This window comes from Sorex fumeus, unplaced genomic scaffold (assembly GCF_029834395.1).
Source record: "Sorex fumeus unplaced genomic scaffold, SorFum_2.1 ptg000098l, whole genome shotgun sequence".
Lineage (NCBI taxonomy): Eukaryota > Metazoa > Chordata > Mammalia > Eulipotyphla > Soricidae > Sorex > Sorex fumeus.
Window position 1 is genome coordinate 36,295,033 of NW_026606155.1, and position 20,332 is coordinate 36,315,364.

Consider the following 20,332-nt stretch of genomic DNA (forward strand, 5'->3'; position numbering starts at 1 on the left):
AGTATGTTATGATTGGAACTAAAAAGGGAATTACCTTTAAAGATAAGAACCACACACATTTCCTATTTGAAAATACCCCCAGCCTTACCAATAGGACCTTTTTCTGGAACTTCATGGGAAGCTTTAAAAAAAAAAATTAACAATAATAAAAGGACACTGGATCATTGCACAAGACACCAACCAATCCAGTGACTTTTAGTGATTTGTTTGGACTTTCAAGAAGGCACAGCATCCGTCTCTTGCTCTCCTCCGGATTACTCAATTAGGCAACATTCCAATTAATTTCTTTCCAATTCTCTTAGCTCCAGAATACTTTTGCTTTTTTGGCTCTGGAATGGGGTTTCAACCAGAGACTTAGAGAAGTTTCAGAAATGAATGCAGAGCTTGATAAGCAGATAGCCAGTGCTGGGACTCAAGTCATGATTGGATGGAAAAGAGCCACTTGGCTGGGAAAGGCCTGGCCCCATCTTCATTTCCCAATCTCTTTGCCTCCAAAACCGCTGTTGACTTTTACACAAAAAGCCTGCCTTTCACTGCTTCATGTTTCTGTTGGCTTTAGTCGGTTCTTACTCTATGGCTTCACTATGTGTGAGAACAAATGTAATGCCCTGGGTTCTAATCTTGAACGATGGAAAATCTAAAGGGGCCGCGGGTGTGCGACTTTCAGCCTGAGAAATGGATGTGGTTTGGCATGCCGATGACAAGCCTGATTTGAAAAGGCTCACCGGAAATGTTCCAAGGAAAATAATCTGCTCTTTGTATTAAGGATGATCATCATAGACTACTAGGGGAATATGGGACCTGCCATCCAGAGACTTGGGTCAGAGTCTTTGCCTGCTTTGATTTGAGGGTCCTTTTATTTATGACGTGACTTCCCAAATCATTACAGTGCCCCTCCAAGGCAGTTTAAAACTGAAGGCACTCTCTATGATAACAGTCTGAGAGAATGTAATGTTAAAACATCCATTATAAAGTGAGGCCAATCCATAAGCTCATGGGACTTTCCTGTTCAGTCATGCCACTGTGGAATCACATGAGGAATCTAAGCTGAGAGAATGAAATAGGTAGAACTGGCCTGGTTGTACTAGTAGTACCAGCCAGGCCAGGTACTAGCAGGATGGACTCATCTGTCAGGAAATGAGAATTGTATATGTCCATCCTCAAACAAAAAGCTATTCCCACCAATGCACACATTAGACAAGGTTTGCTAGGGGATTTGATGGGACTGAAATTGAAAAATGAGCAGCAGCTGTGAGTCCGAGGTCATTACTATCTCCAGGGGTTTTCTCTTCTAATCGAAGGGGCAGTAGTTCCCATGATTAACTTGCAATTGCTGTCAAGGGTGTAATAAAATCTGGGAAAGAAGCAAACTTTCCCCTCTGTACTCTGCTTCCATTTTCCTGCCCTTTCTTTTCCTGTGCGCATATTTTCAATCCTCACTTCACACTGCTTCCTAATTTTGAGGAAGAAATCTGAACCTGGACGAGCCAAAATAGACAACTGTGTTGTCTATTTTGTGTACATGGGAACTGGAACATTTTGCTTTCTTAGTTCTAATTTTTTGGCAGGGAGGAGGTTTAGGCCTCACCCAGTGGTGCTCAGGGCTTACTCCTGGCCTTGTGCTGAGGAGACCATATGAAGTTAGACTTACATTAGACTTGTATTAGGTAAGTCCCTGAACCCCTGTGCTATCTCTCTGATCCTTGATCAGGTCTTTAAGATGTGACAAGTTCCCTGTTTCCAAAGACAAGACAATGCAGCAGCTTCCAAGTAGAACAAACAAATTTTATTTCAATATTTTTCTGGAGGGAGACATCCTGTGCTAAGGAGCTACTCCCAGCTCAGGGCTTGGGGGAATCATGAGGTGTCGGTGATAGAACCTGGGCCTCCTGCCCATAAAACTATACTTCAGCCCATAGAACTATTTCTCTACCTATTATTTTATTTTCATTTTAAAATTGTTTCCTGGTATATTACATCTATTTCCTGAGCTATAACAATCAGTTCAACCCCTAGCTGCTGAGATGTGTACAAGAGAGAAAAGAAATAGTCATTCACAGATATATCTTTCTGGTCACTAAGAACTACGTTCAACTAATTTGGTCTGATTTGATAGTGACTCAGAAATCAGACAGAGAGATTACAGTGGGACACATCTCTCAGCAAATGACCCTGAAATTAAACCCAACACATTGCTTTCTCAATTAGAGGTGCCCAGGTAGAAAATTACACATTCCTTAAAAATTTTTGAAGGTATTCAGTATCACAGTAGTGACAACTCACTGGTTCATTCATCATCTGTTCATTTCGAAGTATCAGATACTGGACTTAACAAGATGAGTGACACATGCAACCAGGTGCATAAAGCCTGGTGGGTCAGGGGAATGGGTTCTCTGCTGGAAAGAAGCTCCTTGAATGCAGCAGATTCACTGCAGACAGCAGCAAAAGAGGGGGCAAGGGTTCTAAGAGACATGTAGGCAAAGGAGGCCCCAAAACATAACAAGTCACCACAAAAAAGGTGAAGCTGATAATACTGTGCCTTGAAAATTCTTCTAGTTTGTTCCCCCTTTTTTTTTTCTAGGAAACTGACAAAAGGTTTCCTAAGGTGCTAGCCCAGACTTTTTCACCTACCCCATCTTGATTTAAATCTCTACTGAATAAAAAGGTAAATAATGATCATGACCAGGATTGGTTCCCAAAACGAGGGTGGATATAGTCCAATAATTTGCCATATGGCTGAGAGACAATGACCGCAAAAGATATAATTCATGGCATGATGCCTAGGGCCTTGAATGGTAAAGAAATGAGAACTTTGGTATTTTTTCTATGCCCAGTATCTCTCTCCCCTTCTCTTTCTGTAACAAAATTTTGTGTAAAGAACAAGGGGGAAAAGAGTGGTGGTGCTGTGATCTGATCTTGTGCAACAAAATGTGATTTCAGGTCTCGGTTGCACAAAAATAAAAGTGAGGGCTAGAGGTGTGGATGCAGGAAAGAAGTGGTGGAGTTAGATGGGGGGCGAGGATGCCCAGTGCAATGCTGGGGGGAAAAAAAAGCAGTCAAAGAGTAGGCATTTGAGTCCAGGTAGTACCCAGGACACAATAAGACACATTCAACATGGCCTTTCCATTATAAAGAGCTGAGTGAATTTTGGTGGTGAAAAGGTAAACCAAAGCGAATCAAACATAATGATTTTTCAGCTAACTATAGTCGCAAAGAGTATATAACCATGGTCCCAGCTACTTATAGTCACAAGGATTATCTTACCTTTTTCTTGCTACAATATATTTGCCATTTTTTCTCAGCTGGAAGTGCAAACATAGCTTCCCTGTGTTTGTCTGTGAGGTCAAGCTCATCCTGAAAAGAGAAATAATAATTAGTATTTGTTTTTATTATTATGCTTTTTTTGTTGTTGTTGTTATTGAATCACAGTGAGATACACAGTACCAAACTTGTTTGTGATTGGGTTTCAGTGACATAATGTTCCAACACCCATTCCTTCACCAGTATATGTTTACCATCACCGATGTCCCCAACTTCCCTCCAGACTTGGCAGGCACTTTTCTTCTTTCTTTCTGTCTGTCTCTGTCTCTCTTCCTTTCTCTCTCTCAGGCATTATGGTTTGCAATACAGATAATGAAAGGTTATCATGTATATCCCTTTATCTATATTTAGTATTTTGTAGATTAAATGTTTTCCTATAGTGAAAGTTCTTAGCATCATTATGGTGATACGAAACAAACAACAATAGGATTACCAGCAAGGCTTAAAATATCAAGAAATTAAGGTACATGTGACCATTAAGAAAACACGTTTCAACATAGGACTATGCACCAAGGGCATCAATGGGATGAGTCACAGCAATACACACACCAAAAGAACGGGAAAGTGAGTCAGCATAGGCCAAATTATTTGGAGACATCATATACTGCTATAGGAAGAGGGTACTGAACATTCAAGACCATCAAGTTTGAGTTCTGACAGATTAATCATATTCTGGATTAGGGTTTGCTCTGGATCTCTTCACAAACAGCGATTAACCTTGACCTTGAAGGACTAGAAGTGGTAACATAATACTGTATTTGGGGTAGCTACTGTATTTGGGTAGTATTTGCAATGACCAGCTTAGCTGGAGCATCTGATATATTTATGCAAAGAGTCATCAAATTAAAAATGTGAGAAGGGTCTACAGAGATAATACAGTGGGCAGGACACTTGCCTTGTACGCAGCAGACCTTGGTTTGATCTCTAGCACCCCACAAGATTCCCCAAGTTCACCACAAGTGACCTTGTTAAGCCAGGAGTAACCCTGAGCACTGACAGATGTGGCCCCCCAAAAAGTCAACCAAAAGAAATTTGAGAAATAGGATGTGACTGGATTGTGAAAAGTCCTAAAAGATTTCATTCTCTTAATTAGGGGAAGTCAAAGAAGTTCCTGATCATGGGAGTAACATCTTCTATCCCCACTGATTCCAGTAATAGTTATTCAGCACTTGATCTGCTGAGCACCAGGTTGACATCTCCTGCAGCTTCTATGACAACCCTAGAAGTTCCATTCATTATCCCATTGTAATCACAATCCCTGAGTAATGCCAGCTAGAGAAAAGTTAGGCTGAAGATTGGGTAAGTAATTTGCTCAAGACCACACACCTGTAAATGGTGGGGCTTTAAACTCAGAGCCGTCTGAAGAACCCAGACGCAGTTCTCAGACCAGGCTCTGGAAATATTCATTTTACCGTGGTGTGCGGGCTGGAGCAATAGCACAGCGGGTAGGGCATTTGCCTTGCATGCGGCCAACATGGCTGACCTAAGTTCAATTCCTCCACACCTCTCGGAGAGCCTGGCAAGCTACTGAGAGCATCTTGCCCTCATGGCAAAGCCAGGCAAGCTACCCACGACATACTTGATATGCCAAACGCAGTAACAAGTCTCACAATGTTACTGGGCCCGCTCAAGCAAGTTGATGAACAATGGGAGGACAGTGACAGTGACTGTGGTGTACAGCTTAGATGGCTCTCTGAAGAAAGGTGATTTACAAACTCACAAGCATACAAACCAGATGAAGGGCCAGGGATATAGAACAGCCAGAAAGGTGCTTTCCTCGCATATGAAAGACCTGAGTTTGATCCTTGACACCCTTTATGATCTCCTTAAACCTGCAAGGAGTGATCCCTGAGCACTGAACCAGGAGTAATCCTTGAACACAGCCAGGTGTGACCCAACACCTCCTGATCACCACCACCACCTATTCAGCAATAGGATAATTAACAAAAAATGTTTCAAGAAAAAATTTTGGCATTTAATAACTGGTATTTAATATCTGGCACATCTTTTATTTCTCTGTGGAACATTATCTGGTTGTTAGATTGGTGGGTATGAAACAACGAAAAAAAAGTTACAATGAGATTTAAAGTCCCTAAGAACTAGAAACAAAGCCCTGTTCTGAATGCTTTTGTTGTGTATCTGTAGTTTTTCTGGCTTCAAATCTTACATTTCGAACTTCACTTGCTTCAAATCTTACATTTCTTCCTCTACTTGGTCAGCAAGTCTTTCTATTTTTCTTAAAAAGTCTCACGGTTTCCCCTGTTTCTTTCCTGAGGAAAGTGAACAGCAGCTGCTCACATAACTTCTGGCATGGCCCCTCCACCTCTCTTCCCAGACTTCCTGGTGCACTGGTGCCCAAACTCCAGCATCAGAAGTATGGGGGGTTACTAAATCATGGATGGCTCAATGTTTAGAACTGAGTGGCTAGAGGAAGAGCATAAATTCACATTTCAAATAGATTTTTAAGTGCTGCTGATGCAGTTGGTCTGGGGACCACACTTTAAAATCACTGCCTTAAAATAAAACAGAGCACCTGCACTGTTTTAAGCTCCCATTTCAAAAAATTTCATTTGTTCCACATTTCCTATAAAATAATTACACATTCCACAGTCTGTCTTTTGAAGCCTTCCATTTACCACCTCAACTTAGTAATACCAACACCTCCTGGGCTGTTCACAGACATCCTGACTGATACATGCTGATTTCTGGGGAAATTTCTACCTCTTTAAGTCTCTACTTTCTCATATCTAAAATGGACATATAATTTCTCTAGAAGGGCTGTTATGAAAAATCATCAATATCAACTGAGCCTGTGCAATGCCTATATGAGATGGAGGAAACTATACTGTTGCCATTTCCTTCATCATTTAAATACAAACTGGGTGCTACTTTCTTCAGAGCAAGCTAGAGAGGTAAGCCACTAAAACACACACCCAGCCCATACACTATTACACCCTAACCACAAAGAACCATAAGGAATTTCAATAATGGGCAACCAAGGAAGGATCAAGAGACACTTGCAGAAAACTTCACCATGAGGAAGCATATTCAAGTTTCAGCAAGCAATTGTTGTTGTTGTTGTGTGTGTGTGTGTGTGTGTGTGTCTCTGTGAGCGCATGCATGTGTGCACAAAGAAGGAGGGGTGAGGTGTATATGTATAGTGATTCTTTTGCTTGTTTTCTTCCTTTTCTAATTTTCTAAAAGTCATACCTATTCTTGCCTATTGAGGAAGGAGAAAAATAATGGTGATGTAGGTTACTTTACATTAATTAGGATTTTATTTAGGGTAGAGTCAGGTGAGTTGTTCAAATAGTCTAATAATATGGTGCTTAGTTGGGGAAAAAGGCCTGAGCTTTCTGTGAGAGAGTCAGTGTTATTATGAGTGCATCCTTTACTACACAAACGACCTGTTATTTCCAACCCATTAGAGGTGTGAAGAAAATGTGTAAAGCCTAAAACCTAGAAATTCACAGCAATGGATTTTTATATAACCTTATTTTGCTATTCGAGGTAGAAAACTTCTATCAAGACACAGAAATAGGCCATTTTAAATGGTGAGAAAACACCTGAACTAGGACTAACAGAATGTTTGGTGCAAAAGGGAAATTTCCAGGAAATAAACAGCTCCAAGTATTGCCATAGAATCTCTGTAATTTTTGGTTACTGATAATAGTAATAACTGGCAATTATTGATTACTCTCTGAGTGCTTGAAATTAGTGTTTTCTATGTGTTAATTTAGCCCATCCTTTCAACAGTCCTGTATCATGATTAATATTACCCAATCTCCAGAAAACTGAAGCATTAAAAAGGTTTGTTCAGGGTAACAAAGCAAATAAATAGTAGGAGAGAAAGTAGACTGCTCATAAGCCACAATCTTAATCACTAGACTGCTCATGTTGATACCCATTCATCATCTGTTGGGGAGAGACCCAGCACGGGGTGAATCAGAAGTTGCATGTATCCACTCAACTTCCTGAGCGCACTAGGAGAACAAGGCTCTTGTCAGAGACCTCTCAGTCCATATGTGGGTCTTTTGAATCATACATCTTTAAATATGTGACTTAACTTTTGAGCCTCAACTTCACCTGAAAAAACATGAATATATATATATATAGGACAGAGATAAGAGAGTGGTGTAATGGCTGCCTTGGAGGCAAAAGGCTGCCAATTCAATGCCTGGTGCACACATCCAGAGTGTGGTCCTGGTGACCACACCTGTTTACTGGTTCCACAACAAATGTGCAACTTCTGGTACAACAGTGGTGACTGCAATAAGTGTGTGACACCTGATTACTTCAAGAACAACAAAAGAGAAAGAGAAAAAAAAATTAAAAGAAATAATATACTGTAGCACTGTAGCATTGTCCCCCGGTTGTTCATCGATTTGCTTGAGTGGGCACCAGTAATGTCTCCATTGTGAGACTTGTTGTTACTGTTTTTGGCATATTGAATATACCACGGGGGGCTTGCCAGGCTCTGCCATGCGGGTGCAATACTCTCGTTAACTTGCCAGGTTCTGCCGCGCAGGCGGGATACTCTCGGTAGCTTGCTGAGCTTGCTTAGAGTGACGGAGGAATCAAACCCGGGACAGCTGTGTGCACGGCAAATGTCCTACCTGCTGTGCTACATCTGGGAGAATTTATAAAAGGATTCAGTCATTCAAAAAAAAATTTTTTTTTGAGGCTCTACAAAATGTGCATTGTGCAAGATGCAGGAGATCAAAAAATACAAGAAAGCATATACTTGATCAGGCAGAGGTAAAAATAAAATAATTTCATGATCACATGAAGAATCACAAGAAGCAATGCATGGGACTAGAGCAGGTAGGGCGCTTGCCTTGATGTGGCCAATTCATCCTAGGCAACACATATTGTTCCCTGAGCTCCAGTAGGAGTGAGCCCTGAGCACCACTGGGGGAAGGAAGGAAGGGGGGGAGGGGAAAGAAGGAAGGAAAAAGGAAGAGAGAGAAAGAAATAAAGAAAGAAAAAGAAAGAGAAAGAAAAAGAGAGAAAGAAAGAAAAAGAGAGAAGGAAGGAAGGAAGGAAGGAAGGAAGGAAGGAAGGAAGGAAGGAAGGAAGGAAGGAAGGAAGGGATTCACCAGAAGCTAAGCTTTGAGAATCTAGTTTTGGGAAAGGGTGAGGCTGACCAGGGAAGGGAAGCGAAGCCAGAGCTCAAAGATGAATAAGAACTAAACAGACAGAAAGCAATATGGTCTACTCTGCTCTTTATCCTAAGGTCAACCAGAGGACATAAACAGATTCTAAGCAGGGAGAGTGACATAGATTATATAGATAATAACTGGAAGAGCTAGATACAGGTTCAGAGTGTAGTAACATCTTCCCTCCACCCTTCCCACTTCCATTCCACTGACTCATTCCATTTAGTAATATGGTTGAACCAAGCACAGAGCATTCTCAACAGTCAGCCTTAGAGATCAATTCTCCTTTATTCATTGTCCCACCCATGACAGCCTATCACCAGACATTATAAAGAGTAAAAGGTAAAGGTAAAGGCCCTCCCGTTGATCATCGATTTGCTCGAGCGGGCCCAGTAACGTCTCCATTGGAGACTTTGTTGTTACTGTGTCTGGCATATCGTATAAAGAGTACAAGGATGAAAGGGTCAGAGGAAAAAGCTCAGAGGGCCGGAGAACATGCCTGGCATGCAAGGGCCTGGGTGCAGTCCGCAGCACTGGCCTCCAGAGACCGCACAAAATGTATATCCCTGGTAACTCTGAGCTGGGGAGGCTTCCCAAAATAAAATATGCAAGGGGGGGGGTGTAAGAAAGCAAAGATGAATAGCAGACCTGATTTTATGGAATTTATAATCTAGTTAGAAAGATAAGGTGACAAAAGTCTTAGGTTCTCTTACTTTTCAGGATAAAGTCCAAATTCCACTGCTGGTTAGATTAAGGCTCTCCCTGATAATAGCCTTTGTAGATCAGCCCTACCTCTTCCCCTCCCTTTCCTTTATCTCCTCTTTCTCCAACAGCAGCTGCCTTTTACCTCTTCTGATTACACTGTTGAATCTTCTGCATCTGCTGGGCTGTTCTTTTTCACACAGAACCCTTCCCAGCATGTTTCAGGATCAGTCCTCGCATCTTAGCTCTAACAGGAAACTACTATTCTCTCTAGGCAGTTTTTCCTGATTTATCTAGGATGGAAGCTCTGTCCTCATCTACTTTAAGCATTATGGTATATTTGACTTTCATTCTAAGCTCATTATCAGAGCATTAGGAACTAATTTTTTAAAAAAAATTTTTATTAGGGGTACAGTTACAGACTTACAAACTTCTGTGCTTGTGTTTAAGTCATACAATGATCGAGTACCATCCCTCTACCAGTGCCCATTCTCCCATTCTCCACCACCAATGATCCCAGTATTCCTCCCACCACCACAACCCTAACCCCCCCACCCCCCCATTCCGACTCTGAGGCAGGGCAGGGCATTCCCTTTTGTTCTCTCTTTCCTAAATTTGTTTTGTTCATCTTTGCATTACTGGTGACAAAGTGACAGGACAGTAGGTTGTAAGGGACAGGCCCAAAATGGACTACCACCAGAATTAATTTAGCTTAGCTTAATAGGAACCTGCATTGCAAAATAACTTGTTTTTCAAGGAACAGGTCTAGATAAGCTTTTTCAGATCCACTTTATAGGAGCCTGCACTGCAAAATAACTGGTTTTTCTGCCCCTGAGCAAGGAATTCAGATACAGGTACTCGAAGGGTGGGGGTCAGACCAGATAACCGGATGTCTCTCATAAGACCCATGTTGCAAGACCCAGGACTGCCTTAAAAACCTGTCAGTTCCTAAGCACCGACGCAAAATGCTGATCTTTAAACTATAGGCTAGGAAGTGATGTACCCTTAATTGGATTGGTTAAGAAAGCATATGTTGTTACAAATCTATTGGCTATGAAATGCGCGGGCTTTGCTGTAACGGCCAGTGAAGGCCTATATAAGATCCCCTTTGAAGAAGTTCGGGGTCTTGCCTCACCTAACTGACCTGCGTGTCTGTGTAGGCAGCTTGACCCTGGCTAGCCAGTCTTACAATAAACCTTGCTTGCTGTTTGCAGTCTCTGGAGTTTCTTTGTCGTTAAAGGGAGATCACGATCCGTGCCCTAACATAGGTAAGGGCGCTATCCTTGCATGGGGCTGACCTGAGTTTGATCCCCGACACCCCATAGAGTCCCCTGAGTCCCACCAATACTGGGTGTGGTTCCCAAACAAAAACATCTTTGCATTACTTACTAATTCCCAAAACAATATGACATAATTGGAGGGAAGGGAGGGAGAGGAGAGGGAGAGAGAGGTAAGGAAGGAGGGAGAGAGGGAAAAGGAGGGAGGGAGAGAGAGAGGGAGGGAGGGAGGGAGGGAGGGAGGGAGGGAGGGAGGGAGGGAGACAGAAGTCGGGAAGGGAAGACGAAGGAAGAAAAATGGTGATTATTATAGTGATTACAAATGCATTTAGATTAAACCCATTTTTTCTTTGCAGTGCAATGTAAATATAATGATATGCCCAGTACATAATTGTAAGTTTGGCAAAGGTATACACTGAAATGGGTGTAGCACCTGACACTTTAGAAACTGGCTGTACCATTTTCCTCTCCCATCAGCAATAAATGTCAGTTTGAATTACTCCACCTTCTCATTAAAAGTTGTGCTGTCTTTTTTCTTCCTTTTTATTTTTATTGAGGTGATGCTGTCTTTTTAATTTTAGCCACCTCAATTTACATGAAGTAGTGACCTGAGGAGGTAGTTCAGTGGCACTTCATGTACACCATACATTAGTCCCTGGATTTGATCCCTAGCACTGCAAAAACTTAAAAACCAGTGTAAATTCTTCTTTATGTAATTAAGTATCTCCTAATTTTAATATGCATTTCCCTGCTGACCACTAACATAAGCCATACACAAGAGTTCTTTCATAAAGCATCTATTCTCCAGTCCATGTTCATTAAGTTGCCTGATCTATTGTTAGGCTGGAACGAGAGCACAGCAGGTAGGGTGTTTGCCTTGCACGCAGCCAACATGGCCGACCCAAGTTCGATTCCTCCAGCCCTCTCAGAGAGCCCGGCAAGCTACCAAGAGTATCTCCCCCACATGGCAAGCTCCCCGTGACATATTCGATATGCCAAACACAGTAACAAGTCTCACAATGTTACTGGGCCCGCCTGAGCAAAATCGATGAACAACGGGAGGACAATGACAGTGACAGTCCTATTATTAGTGCGTTAAATATGCTCTGAAAAATATGTCCTTTATCAGAGGTGTACACTAAAACTATCTTGGTCTGTGGCTTGTTTCCCTTTTATTTTTGTTTTGTGGCCACACCCAATGGTGGTGATGCTCAATGGGCTACTCCCAGCTTTTTGCTCATGTTCCAGGGATTGAACTTGGACCTACCCTACGTGAAGCATGTGCACAACCTGTTGAGACATCTCTCTAGCCCTTGTATTTTCATTTCATTGACAATCACTAGACACTTATCTTGATAAAATCTAAGTTGTTGATTGTTGTCATTAAAGTTACTGTCTTTTTCTTTCAATCTTTGCAACTTATAACTCAAAAAAAATAAATCTATGGTTCCTATGGAGCTCTAATTTAATTTTAGTTTCAGTGTTTGAATTTATCCTTTTAATGCCATTCCTGGGGAGTTTTCTTCAGTTACAAAATTTCTGGGTAACTTCTGGCTTCTCTTTTCCAGCTACTGCCACTCATAACTACTGATGGAGGAAGAGGAATAAAAGCCCAATTGAAAGGAGGGGGAAATAGAATATGAATAATTTGATAATCATCTCAACATACTGGTTTCATAAACTCTGCAATTTAATAGAACAGAGGATAAGAACTTGCCTTGCATGCAGTGGACCCTGGTTTTGATCTCCTGTACCCTATTTGGTCCCTGAACATTTTCATGAATAATCTCTGAGCTCAGAGCCAAAAGCTAGCCCTGAACACTGCCAGATGTGGCCCCCAAAGTAAAACAAAACAGAACTGTATTACAGTTATATAACTGTAGTTACACAAACAGACTTATTAAAACGCACTGAATTTTATATTTAAGAGGGGTGAATTCTATTGCATGTAAATGATATCTCAATAAACAGTGACTATACTTAAAAAAAGTCTAGTTTTTGGAGTTCAGGAAATCAAAAATCCAGAATAGAGAAAAGAAAACCAAACATTGGACTCGTTTCCTGGTGAACTTTAAGGGAGCTTCTAGGAGATCTGCCTAGTGACCAAGATGAATTTTGCCTCAGTTGGACTTGGCATCTCCATGTGGACTGCAAGTGCAGCCTGCAGTGTTGGTAAAGCATCCAGCCCAAATGGTCTGGAAGAAGGACCTGCCCCTCCAGCACTCCATACAGGGAGGCTGTAGGTGTGAAAGCAGGGCTGGGGATGGTGGTGATGAAGAGCTGTGTAACTGCCAAGTCAGCAGCTACTTCCAGACCTATTGTGCCTCCATGTCTAATGTGGCTTTCTGGACTTAAGACTGCCAGGTAAGGTTATTTTGGAGGGGTTGGGCAGGAGGACCGGGTATTGTGGGTGGGTCCCACCCAGTAGCTCTCAGGGCTAACTCCTAGCTATAGAGTTACTTCTGGCAATGCCCAGGGGACCACATGTGGTGCTGGGAATGAAACCAGAATCTTCCCTATGCAAGTCAAGTACCAGTACTAAGTACTAGTACCTTGTACTATGTTTCCAACCCCACACTACATTTTTATATATGCCTCTTGTGTTCATTATTCTTGTAACAAAAGACAGTAAATGAAGTCTCTTAGAGGAGAAATATATACATAAAAACACATGTATAAGTTTTGTTCAGTAAGGAGAGAAAATATTGGCTGCACATTAGGTAAACCAAGGAGCTGGTTTAGAAGAAAAACTGACTGCAAAGAAATGTATGAAAAAGAGGGGAAAAATATGGACCCCCATTAGACTAACTAGTTCAATATGGGAAATACCATAATTTCAAGCACAACTTTTATTTGAAGCCAAAATCACTACCATGAAATATTTTTTTCTTTCCTTCAAATATTATTTAGATTTTATTAGTACACAGTCCATTTTTGCCAAGCTATATGTCAATATTTCCCCTCAAGTCCCTTAATATTAAATTAAGTGATAGTGCTAATAGTAAAGTAAAGTAAAGTAAAGTAAAGGCCCTCCCGTTAATCGTCAATTTGCTCGAGCGGGCCCAGTAACGTCTCCATTGGAGAAATCCTTGGGTATTCTTCTGTTTGTATTTTTCTTATGAAGACACAACAGAGAAATATTGGCTTAAGTTTTCCACTAATATCAACAAACAGATGTATTTAGTCAAACCCCAGGAACATCCTGATTGCTTCTAGGTCACCTTCTAATCTTGCCTTTCACCTTATTTTTTTTTTCTTTTCTTGAACATGGCTGTGTTAGAATATACTGTTTTGCAATTTTTTTTTTTTTTTTGCTTTTTGGGTCACACCTGGCGATGCTCAGGGATTACTCCTGGCTTTACACTCAGGAATCACTCCTGGCGGTGCTTGGGAGACCATATGGGGTGCTGGGAATCAACCCAGGTCGGCCGCGTGCAAGGCAAATGCCCTACCCCCTGTGCTATTGCTCCAGCCCCACTGTTTTGCAATTTGATAAAGCAAAGATGAGCAGAACAAATTCTGGTTTTGCTACTAAACTTTAGATTTGAATGACCTAAGAAATAAAGTATTTCATTGATCAGAATGTTTCTTCTTGGATCAAGGTTTGAAAATATTTAAAGTAAATTGGTTTCACAAATAATGAAAGGAAAAAACGTTGGCACCAACCATCATTTTTCTCCACAGCAAGTTCAAGTTTCCTAAAAGCTAAAATCAATAAAACTTCTCATGTTGTTATAAAATACATATTTTACATGTTCATATCAGAGAAAACGCATTGTTTATACAGTTCTTATTCAGAATAAAGGAATGTGAAAGAAAGCTGGATGCAGAAATCAAAGTTTTAGGTATATTATACCCTAACAAAACATATTATTAAGCCATATTTCTATAAGATTCTGTACCAAAAAAAAAAAAAACCCTCATCAGTTTTGGTCTGGAAAAATAGTACAGAGGTAAGGCACCTGCCTTGCACACAGCCACCTGAGTTTGAGCTCTGGCACTATGACCCCCTAAGCACTTCCAGGTATGATTCTTGAGCACAGAGGCAAGGCTAAGCCCTATGCACGGCCAGATGTGGCCCAACACCAAATTCCTACCCCCAAATCTTGCCAGTCCTCTGCAAAGAAGGTAGCTAAATAGAGAAAATCTATATAGAATCAGAATAATTGGCATAGGAAAAATAGATGGAAATTGACTGAATTCCCAGATAGTGGGAAGGAATTTTCAAATAATATAAAATCAGAATCTTGGATGAATTGAAAAGCTTAGGGGAATGTAAATGAACTGAAATTGGGGATTACTTATGAAACTTCCAAAGTAATATTTAAGGCATTTATTCTTTGAAAACTTTCCAAATCAAACAATTTTCATGAGTCAACAAGTTAATTCTTAATAAGAAAAATCTCTAATAAAGGAATTCAGAATTTCTATTTCTGATGAGTTAAGCTAACCACACATAGACTAATATATATTCACAAAGAGATTGGAGAACATATAATTTAATTGTGGGGAGAATGTAGAGTTTTTAAGACTGAGGAGAGGGAGAAGCCAAGATTGGACTCTGGGAGTTTTTGTTTACCTGGTATTTGGCTTTTTAGTGTTCCTTGGCAAGGTATTGGTCCATCTGAATCAATGTATGGAACTCACAGAATTTTTTACCACATGATTAAAGCTAACTTTTCTCCTTCAAATTACATACTTCAGTATTTGCCCCTAGCAAATAGGCCCTATTCATCCATCCAAACTCACCCAAGGGAGGGTCACCACATGCCCAGCAGGCAGCACCCTCAAGTTCACTTCAGGGACACACCCAACTTTAGCAATGCCTTTGCTGGAAGCTCTGGACAGAACCTTCCGGTGCTTCAATCCTCTCCTCTTATCACACAGCTCAATACTACCCAACAGGCAAGTACCAGTACTTAAGTCACATTACACAGTGAAAAGTTCATAATGGGAAAAAGTCCAACAAGGCAGATGAAGGATTGAGAGCTCAAGCTATGGCATAAAAATAAAATTGATGCTTAAAAAATAGATGGGAACACTGTTTTCTGTTGCATTCTCCAACTCAGTGTATTACCGTTTGATTAGAGGGAGTCTCTTCCCTCATTATTTCTTAGATGAAAACAATTTATTTTTAGTATATACACATATATACACACAAAGAAAATATGCTATTATTTTGTGATAATTCATTAAATTTATGATCATCCATCCCCACAGCAGCAAATGACTATCTCATCCAGGAGTAATGAATTACCAATGCAACTCTTCAAATTTAACCACAACGACCCTGAGATCAGTCTTATTTTCATAGTGTGGTTTGAAATATGAAAGGTAATATTTTTGTTGATTTAAATTGAGTGAATTATTATCTGCTTCTAACCAGTCAGGAAAGACAAAACTGGAAAACAACAGACCGCTTTAACTCCCCAAAGGGATATGTATACACATATAAGAGTCTTTGAAGGTTTTGTAAGAATTCTGCCAACATTCTCAGTCATTCCACGAACTACCACAATCTGACTCACCACCACCTACACAGTAGGGTTTTCTATGTCTGACAGACATGTTTTCCTTTGATATATAAAAAGAAGTGAGAAATTCCACAAGCAAAAGCTTACTAACAGAAATAATTCTTTGCTTCTTACTATCAATAGTTAACTGTTTTATACAGTTTTCTTTCCTCCCTTTAATTGTAGGCAGTACAAACTATATCCAGGGTAACCTGTAGGCCTCTGATTTAGTTTCTTTGGTTATTTTTAAAGTAGAAACTCATTAGAGTAACTTTAAATTGTAAATAGTCTACATCATCATTTCTAAACCTGGGTTTCCAGGAATTGCAAAGGGGACACATGTAAAAACTGCATAAATGGGGGCACATAAGCATGAGATAAGTAGGATGAGGCCACAGGAAGGAAACATAGTCAGAAGGGGACCATTGACAGTACATGGCTGACATATTGACAGTTTCCAAGTAATCCACAATAAAGAACTAAATATATGCTAAAACCATTTCCCAACAGCCATCCATAAATCCAAATGCTCAATTTTTACATCAACAACCTAGTACAACTTTTGGTGACCAGGCATAACAGAATTGAAAAAAAATTAAATTTATTGAATCACCATGAATCATAAAGTTACTCATGACTGAGTTTCAGGGGTACCATGTTCAAGAACCAACCCCTTCACCGAAGTCCCAACTTTCTCTCCCACACCTGCCCCCCAACCCCAGCCCACCCCAACGTGCCTTTTTCTTTTCACTTTTTCCAGCAGGCACTTTTTCCTTTTCCTTTTAGGCACTGCAGGTGCCAATACTGTTACTGAAAGGCATATCACTTTACCTCCTTTCAGCACCCAATTCTAGTCCAGAAGGACCACATCCCCCATCACTGTCATAATGGTCTCTTCTCTGTCCTAGCCACCGTCTCTCCACTATGGCAAGTTTCCTACTAAGAATCAGTTCTCCTGGTCTTTGTTTACATTGTATTTGGGCATTATTCTCCTATTGTGTTTCTTTATGAGAATGATCATTCTGTGTATGACTCTCCTTCGAAGTCATTCCACCCAGTATGACACTCTCCAGATATATTCACGTCTCAGTAAATTTTGACTTTATCTTTTCAAATGACTCTGTAGTATTACACAGTGGAGACGTACCATAGCTTCTTTATCCAGTTGTCTGTTCTGAGGCACTTGGGTTGTTTCCAGATTCTGGCTATTGTGATTAGTGCCGCACAGAAAATAGGAATGCAAATGTCTTTTCTGCATTGTCTTTTTGAGGCCCTAAGGCATATTCCCAGGAGTGGAATTACTGGGTTCTAATGGAAATTCAATTTCTAGTTTTTAAAGGAATGTCCACATTGTTTTCCCAAAAGGCAGTGAATAAAGGTCCCTTTTTCCTTGTATCCATGCCAACATTGATTGTTGATGTTCTTTGTGATAAGTGCCAGTCTCTTCGTATTACAGAATTTTTAAGCAGTTTTTCAAAATGGAGGGAGTTTGTTTCCTGAGATATAGAATCAGTTGGAATACAACATATAAGGCGCCCTAAGACTCTGTGAAGTATGAAGCTAAATTCCACATATGCCCTGCTCTTTGCTAGACCAGTCGCCTCCCCAATCTGCTTAGCAAACCCTCTAGAGACTAGTTTTACCTGGCTGAAAATACATCTACCATAATGAGTCTCTACCTACACTGCAGCTATTTATTTTCACCAGTAATATACAGCAGAGACACTGCTAAGGACAAATAAATTTCTTAACTATTATTATCCTGTTACATTCAATCTACTACCTTTTCCTGCTAGCCACTTCTAAGTAATTGACACACAGAGCAAAAACAGATGAACAGAGTACAGTAAAAGCACAGGAACCAGCCCAAATCTATCACTACCACTTTGAGATAAATATAAATCTTACAACTCAAGGACTCAGTAGGCATTGATGAAAAACTTTTGAGCATTTTATGTGCTGTCCTTCAGTAATTTTCATCTAGGTCATAAGCATTTACTATGCTCTTGACCAGGCACTGTCTAGGCCTTGGGAAGATTTTGAGGATAAAAAGTCCTATACAAACCTATGCCATTCTGCTTTAAAAGGTGCAAACTGTATACTCACAGTGGCTTCAACTTAGTGAGTGTCCCTTTGGGGATACACTAAAGTCTCTTTAAAACAGAGCAAACAGGACACACTGATTTCTATTTCCAAAAAATACCCATCTTCCTTTAAAACAGAGATATAAGTTTGCTTTAAATTATTTGGTTTGGTTTAGTCTTTAAATATTACATTGTGTAATAAAATAAACAGCAGCTGTAGGATGTTCTTAGAGAATTCTTTTAAAGTTGGATAAGTGGGAAAAAATGCAATTTTTAGTTTTTGTTTCTTTTTGGGGGGGGAGCAGTAGTTAAGTGGTTCTTCAGCTATGAGTCATAACTAAAACATCATAACTAAAAGATGTCTCTGGTATTGAACTCATTTAAGGTGCATCAAGTAGTAATCTGAAATTCCAGAGGAATTCTGAGAATAAAAGGTGAGGGCAAGGGACGGTCCAAGCACAATAGTAAAAAAATCCAAAGACAGTTTAAAAGCAAAACACACACCATCCACTTCTTGGGCTTTACTTCCCACAAGCTAAATGATAACCATTTCAAAGAGCAAAAGACATTTAAATGATTCTTAGCACATAAAAAATATATTCACATGTGCTGTCACTTGTACTAGCTACTAGACTGTTCTGAAAGTCACTGAAACCCATTTTCTAAATTACACTTGAAAGCTTACCTGAATTACACAACTTATGGAGATGAAATTATTCTCTCAGTCTTTGAAAACCTCCACAGATTTATATGAAAACATGTAGCAAGTTGGCAAGTCAGTACATACATTGACTTTGCATAATTTGCCTATCATAGCCTGAGGGTTATATTAGCTAATAGAATTTTTTCAAAATGTAGTAATTAATAAATTACCACTACCAGTTTTATATTTTCACTACATTAAAGCTGCTAACTACATATTTAGGGTAGGGCACAAACATACCCCAATTCTGTGGAATGGGGACCATGCAGTATTGGGGATCAAACCAGGGTAGGTCACATGCAAGGCAATCACAGGAACCCTTATACTATGTCTCCGGCCACAGATTAAAATTGTGGCCAAAAGCTATGAAAATTTAGAGAAAATTTAATGAAAAACAATAATAATAAATCTCAGGGAATTTATAATCATCTTCCTAAAAACATTAATACTTCAAAGATGGTTTTGCAGTATTTGTATTCTAGGTTTTTGCTTTTTGTATTTCTCATTTTTTTAGCATTATTCTTCATTTCCGTGCCCTTTATCTAAACTAAGAAACGTCAGAAATATATACTGACTGATAACAAAGCAACATAAAATCTAAATTTAATAGGAAAGGTTATCTGAGATTGTCATGATGGAGCTGGAGCAACAGCACAGCGGTAGGGCGTTTGCCTTACAAGCGGCCAACATGGCCGACCCGAGTTTGATTCCTCCGCCCCTCTGGGAGAGCCCGGCAAGCTACCGAGAGTATCTCGCCCACACGGCAGAGCCTGGCAAGCTACCCGTGATGTATTCGATATGCCAAACACAGTAACAACAAGTCTCATGAGGGAGACGTTACTGGGCCCGCTCGAGCAAATCGAGGAACAACGGGAGGACCGTGAGCGTCATGATGAAATAAAATATACATATCTGGAAGAAATAAAACAGTTTTGTGGTTTCACCTTAAGTTTCATTTTATTTTATTTATTTATTTTTGATGTATTACACAAGGGGATGCTCAGGCACCGGCAAATCAGTCTGAGGATTGAACTCCAGGACTCCTGTAAGCAAAGCACACACTTCAACCCTTTCAACCCACTTCCCCGACCTTGGATTTTTTTTGTTTCGGTCAATCAGAAGATAAGGAAGAAACTTAATTTATGTTGACTATCTTACCATGTCTAAGAAGGTAAGTCCTCAATTAACACAAAGAAATGTATACTGTCTACTAAAATGAACATCTATTTTCAATCCTACTTTGACTCTTAGGAGTAATTCAATTGTTAGAAGCCAAACAAAATTCAAAGGAGCAGGGTCACAGAAATAATTTAGGGATTAAGGTGCTTCCTCAGCACTACATATGGTTCCCTAAGCACTGATCGGAGTGACTCCTGAGAACAGAGCTAAAAGAGAGCCCTGAGTACTGCTGGATGTGGCTCCCAAACAAATGAAAATTCAAAGGTAATACAGATATAGGCAAAAAAAAAAAAAGTCACCAATGTCAACCTCACCCTGTACTACATGCCTTTAGTTGTTTTCAAAGTCAAAATAATGGTTTATAATGCAATAAAGAACCAGGTCACATAAATCA

General features: G+C 40.1%; 1 protein-coding gene across 2 annotated transcripts in view; it reads right to left on the bottom strand.

Annotated features, from left to right (window-relative positions):
• The window catches only part of DAAM1 (dishevelled associated activator of morphogenesis 1), a 188,262-nt gene that overhangs the window by 80,777 nt on the left and 87,153 nt on the right, over nucleotides 1-20,332 (bottom strand). For both annotated transcript variants that reach the window (XM_056133324.1, XM_056133323.1), the window contains exon 3: nucleotides 3,265-3,354. In XM_056133324.1, coding sequence (XP_055989299.1) covers nucleotides 3,265-3,354 — 90 coding nt within the window. The remainder of the gene's footprint in view (nucleotides 1-3,264; nucleotides 3,355-20,332) is intronic.